At 39.0% G+C, this 6,000-nt stretch overlaps 1 protein-coding gene across 1 annotated transcript; it reads right to left on the bottom strand.

Annotated features, from left to right (window-relative positions):
• Window positions 1–879: 879 nt before the first annotated feature.
• Window positions 880–1,563, bottom strand: LOC133824068 (uncharacterized). The gene has a single exon (XM_062256929.1). It carries the CDS (start codon window positions 1,561–1,563, stop codon window positions 880–882), a length of 684 nt encoding a protein of 227 aa, XP_062112913.1.
• Window positions 1,564–6,000: the final 4,437 nt, after the last annotated feature.

Here is a 6,000-nt window from a genome sequence, read left to right as displayed (position 1 = left end):
TAATAGAAAAAATGGAGCAAGGTAAAATAGAAAGATCTTGCTTGAGTGTGTAAAAGTTGTAGTCTTTCAACAATCCCAATCTCCAAATTTTGGGTTGGTTCCTGGATTATGCATGAGGCAGCAATGAAAACCATGATGTTAGAAGTGGCTTTGAGAAAATGATTGACAGAAACGAGGTTAAGTTGGAAGTTTGGAACATAAAGAACAATATGTTTGTTAATATGAACAATTCCAACATTATGGAAAACAATAGTTTCACCATTAGGCAAAATAACATTTGGAGGAAAAGAAGAATTGGTAAAAGAATGAAACAAGTGAGAATCATGGCATATGTGGTGAGTTGTACCATTGTCAACAACCCAATAAACATTAGATTTTAGGGAAGACTTACCAGAAAAGTTTGAAGCAACGGGTGCTGGAGTGGTTTCTTCCTGGTAAGCTTCTATGACCTAAGTGGAATCAACCTGAGGGGCATTGCTTTGGAGTTGTTGACTCAGTAAAGAAATGAGTTGCTGGTAGTGAGTATTCAGTGCTTGATTTGTTGTAGAAGCCGATGGGGCAGATGAGTTTTGGCTTGTGCTTGTGTGATTGACAGCCGGAGTTGATTTTTCAGTCTTTCTTTTGTCACCATAACCAGGTGGGAATCCATGTAAAAAGAAACACTTGTCCACCAAGTGACCTGGTTTGTTGCAATGAGAGCAAGTGAGTCTTGGTTTCTTGTTTCGAGATTGATGTGGTGGGTTTGAGATAGCCGAAGCAAGGGTGATTTGTTGAGAAGACCAATGGTTCTTTTTGCATCTCTTCTCGAACAACCATTGCAAAAACTTTGGAAAGAGATGGAAGAGGATCAATAAGAATGATTTGAGCCCTTACCAAATTTTAGCTTTCATTTAGGCCTGTCAAGAATTGGAGGACTTTCTCTTGGTTGAAGTAATAACTAAATTTCATCAAAGCACCGCAAGAACAGTGAGGGGCTGGTTGGAATTCCTTCAATTCATCCCACATAGATTTGAGTTTGGTGTAGTAAGATGTGACCGAGTGATCTCCTTGGTGTAGACCTTGAAGATTGGTCTTCAATTCGAAAATTCTAGGTCCATTTCCTTGGTTGAAATACTTAGTTAGGTCATTCCACATATTAGAGGCAAGATCAAAGAACATTATGCTTTGAGTAATGTCGAAGGAGATCGAGTGGAGCATCCAAGACATGACCATGTTATTGCACTTGGTCCAAGAACTAAAGAGAGGGTTAGAAGCATTAGGTTTAGAAAGAGTACCATCAATAAACACAGTTTTGTTCTTGGTAGGAAGAGCTGTGAAAATAGCCATTTTCCAAGACTGAAAGTTTGAATCGGTGAGGAGTTTAGAGACAAGAATTAGTCCGGGGTGATCTCTTGAGCTCAGAAAGTATGGGTTGGACACAACTTCGTGAGTTGGTTGATCAAGTTGCCGGAGATTGGTGGAGCTGTCAGCCATGGACGAATGGGGATCTTCGTTGAATTGGGGATCATGAGCATGGGTGTCATCGGCACCTTCTGGGTTGGAGAATCGATTTGTGCATGTCATTGTTGCAGATCTGGAAGAAGATGAAGATCTTAGATGAACACTCATACCATAATAGTGCTAGAGCACCGAGAGAAAAGAAACAAAGAAAACAAAGGAGAAAACTTTGTTTGTATTGATAATGAGTTTCTTGCTTTTTACAACATGAGTCTACTGTCCTATATATAGACAGATAATACAACTTGGTGCATAACCAAAAATAGTAACACTATAACTAATCAAGAAGCAAAATAAGTTAAGGGAGCTAACAAACTAAGTGTAACTCTAATAAATATGTAACTTATTAACTTTTTATGCCAAATATAGCACAATATTGTCGATGGTCTTGAAGCATCGTAAATCTATGATGCGTGCTAAAAGTTGTGCCAAATTTATCACATGCTAATTTGGATCAGCAATAAATAATATATTTTTTATTTACTTTTTTGTCTTAATTTTTATTTTTGGTCTCTTATTTATTATTGACATTAAGTGTAGACTTTTTAACTTCTTAAAAAATAAAAAGTAAAAAATAGAAAAATTATTTTTTATATTTTCAATGAATATTAAATTATTATTAATTTAATATTCATTTTTACATCGCTTTTAGATCTGGATTATTTATCAACTTTTGGTATCAAATTTAACCCCACTTTTGTGTTTTGGTCTTAATTTTAGTTGTGGGTAAACCTTGAATTATGAATAAACAATAACAAAGAATTTTAGCAGTCCGAAAATTGAGTAAAGTTAATCCCTTAAAAGATACTAATAACTAAAATATCAATGACTCAACTTTTCCTTTTTTTTTTCAATGCATTCACACCCTCAAAATTATCATTATCTTTATTTACTTATATATATTTTGAATAATAATGAAAAATATGTGAGTTGCACTAATTTGAGATTAAAAAATGAGATTGGTAATCTCATGAGTTTGTGGGATTGCTATTCTCAATATCCCTCAAATTATAAATTTTATCTTTCTGTTTAAACATTAATATTAAATAAAATTAAGAACTTAAATTTATATAAACATAATTTTTTAAATAATATTTACTGTCAGAGATATTTTTTATTTGTATATTATAGCTTATACAAATAACTTAAATATTTAATATTTTTTATATGACTTAATAGATAGTAATATGGATAAACTAATTCAATATTTATAAATTTTGTTATAATATGTTTTTGTTGAAGTAGAAAATAATCATGTTGACGACGTTTTTCATCAACAGTGAATATAGAGCACGTAAACAATAATTAGTTATGGCCAGAAAAATATAATAATACCAACATGATTTTTTACGTGGTTCAACAGTTAACTCTGCCTAGTCCACGAGTCTTTGTTATTAGGACTTAAAGATGATTTCTGGAAATTCTTTAAGAATGAATTCTCCAGAGTTTCCCTCAAGATCACAAAATTTCGGTCTTTTACAAATGTACAGGACTTCTCTATTTATAGAGGAAGTCTCAGGATACCATCCCACACGTTTCTGGGAGGTTATTCTTTATGTAAATAAATTTAATGGCTTTAAAAGCCTGTAACTCCTATATACAAGGAAACGTCACTTGAAGACCAGGGGGCGTATAACTGAATAATAAATATCCTTTTATTATAGGGAATTTACAACAATAAATGTTGACTGCGTCTCTCCAAAATGACTCACTAAGATATTCAAAGTTATCAATCTACATCGTCAGTGCCGTGCCAACCCAGGTCTCTTAATGACTTTCGAGTTGTAGTATATTCCCTGAGATCATGTGGCTTCGAGCTCATACTTATGTCTGGCTCGAAACTCCTGATCCGAGGTCATCCAAGAATAGACGTACTTCGATGTCTGTCGTTCGAGCTTGTGAGGATTTCAAGGCTACCATCTTCGAGGTTGCCCCTGCTTTGTAGGTTCGATGCAAGGATTCTAGACATTACGAGTCCATACCTGACGAATCCAACTTTCGAGATCACAATTCTTAAGGCTCGAAATCTGGGTGTAACATTTTGCCCCCTCAAAAGTATTTGTTCGAATCCTATGAGAAGGAAACTTTTGAACTACTTTCTTCGGGAACCGCACCGTCACACATACTTGAGGGTGGACACGTGTCAGTTGGGTATTGCTCATCCAAGATACTCGAGTACCTTAGAAATCCGCCCACGATCGTTCGCCTGCAACCTTTTCGGTACCATCTTTTCATTTGTCCCTGGCCGTCGGATTTTATAAGGATTCTGGCCAATGGTCCAGATCATTCATTCTATTATCATTTCTAGTAGCCTATATATAAGGCTTCAGTCATCTTCTTCACCTCATTTCTACGTTTACCAGAGAAAAAATAAAAGAGATAAAACCAGAAGCCATCCCAGAGAGCTTTTTGCTTTTGCATGTTCTCCCAGCCAAAGAAACAAAGGACCGCCAGCTTGTTCGAGACCGTGAGGTTATACCTGCAGCCTCTCCTTCAATCAACAATTTCTCTACAATCGCCATCACTGTGTAAGTACCTGACGATCTTTACGTTTTTCTTTATGCCGGTTTTTGTCTGTGTTGCTCTCTTATTTTTGGGAATGTGCTGGTTTATTTTTTAGTTTGACACGCTAGGAGACTTTGACCGATAGGCTTTTAAGTTTAAGTTTCCACGCTAGGTTTAAGTCACTGGTTCCAAATCCAATTTTGATGTAGAACAAACTCAAACAAGGTCTCTTTTTTCTGGGTTTTCAAAATTTAAAAGACATATCTTGCACACCAAGATATCGGGTACAAAATCTTGGTTTTAAAGAATGCACGATACCCAAGACTACCATTTCTAAATAACCGTCACCTTTTTCCCTGATACTTCGGGATTTTCAAAAATTAAATCCATTTCCTTCCCTTTTCGTGAAATACACGTCGTGGCACTTAATCGGGTCTTCGGGATCGAACTCATCTTGTAACCAAGCATTCCCGAGCTTGTTTCTCTAAGCTCGGTATTCTTAATTCTTTGCTTGCATGGCCCTCACCATTTTTTTCTTTCTTGCTAGATGTCACAGAATTTGGAAAGACGGTGGGGGTCACTGCTTGCAATTCCGTATTCGCCAAAAACTCCTAGCCCAGAATCGCTGTTTGCTCGGAACCAACGTCTGATTCGCGAATACGACCTCATTATCGTCGTACAGGAAGAAACCCGAGCTCATTATCGTCGCCAAATCGTCTAGGTCATAGAAAAGAAGAGAAGAGTCCTTCGAGAGGCTCTTTATCCAGAATCTGATTCAGGGCCCAGGTCGATTCCCCTCGATCCTAGGTTGAAAGTGACCATCGCGTACAACCCGAGAGAGCTCCAATTATCACTGATGGGGGAACCTTCTACCTCGCAGCCACGGAGGGAGTTCTTCGAGGCCGAGCACTACTGGATCTCGGTTACCTCACTAGGCTAAATAAACGATATCCTGGCCTTCCACGGTCTCAGAATGTCAGGCTCCTTAAGGTGTCGAGCCCCTACTTCCAGCGAGCGAAGCTGCCGTGCCCCAGGAGATGGAAATCCTAATAACAAGCTGAGGTATGCGGCTTGGAGCTAGAAGCATATGAAGGCAGGAGCGTTACTGCCTTTGAAGTCTTTCTTCAAGGACTTCACAGACTTCCTTGGGTTGGCTCCATTCCAGCTCAACACCAATTTGTACAGGGTTCTGTCTGCCCTGAAGTTGATTTACAACGAGCTGAAGTGGGAAGAACCCACGCCAGAAGAGATCTTGTATCTTTTTTTTTTTTAAAAGCAATCCCTCCCGAGCTTGGGGAGGAGATGGCTTCTATTACCTCTCGAGCTACCCAAAGGAGAAAAAGATGTTTGAGGATCTTCCCAACCATCCTCCTGATTTTAAGAAGGCCTTCTTCTGGACGGATGACCTGTCTCCGTCACGATGCTATTCCTTCAGACGGATACGTAAGTACCCCAACTTCCTTTATCTCTGTGCTCGAACTTTTATCTATAGGCTTGCACTTAGTTGAGTTGCATTTTATTTTCTAGCCAACTATCATCGTCCCACTCCTTCTGACGAGATGAAGGAGCATAGGAAGACCCTGCTTCAACTACCTTATGGCCGGAGATCACTCTCATACCTTTTGCATGAAGGTAAACTTCGAGCTTGCGGGCTCTTGGAAGATGGCCAGTCCACCTCGGATTGGTCTAACAAAAAATACGACCGTTGGGAGCTCGTGCCCTTGCCAACAGGCGCCCTTCCCCCGAGAAGAGAGGTGAGGCCCCCACCTCCAGTTCACTAAAGGAGCCCGCAATCAGGGAATGAGGCCAACGATGAAGCTTCGAGCTCAGACTCGGATGATCAAGGTACAGTCATCCTAAGCTCGAAAATGTGGTCCCCTACCTTACTAAAACACAAACCCGATAGGTTAGTGTTGTGCGAGGATGATAGGAACCACTTCTATGTGTGGATTTGGGTAGATGTGTGGACTTGGGTAGATGAACGGGTTCATAGGTTCG

Source organism: Humulus lupulus, chromosome 3 (assembly GCF_963169125.1).
Source record: "Humulus lupulus chromosome 3, drHumLupu1.1, whole genome shotgun sequence".
In the NCBI taxonomy this organism is placed as follows: domain Eukaryota; kingdom Viridiplantae; phylum Streptophyta; class Magnoliopsida; order Rosales; family Cannabaceae; genus Humulus; species Humulus lupulus.
Note: the sequence above shows the minus strand (reverse complement) of the source record. Positions and strands in the feature narration are given on the sequence as shown.

Coding starts and splice junctions, on each gene's coding strand:
- LOC133824068 (XM_062256929.1), bottom strand. CDS start 1,563: ATGACATGCACAAATCGATTCTCCAACCCAGAAGGTGCCGATGACACC.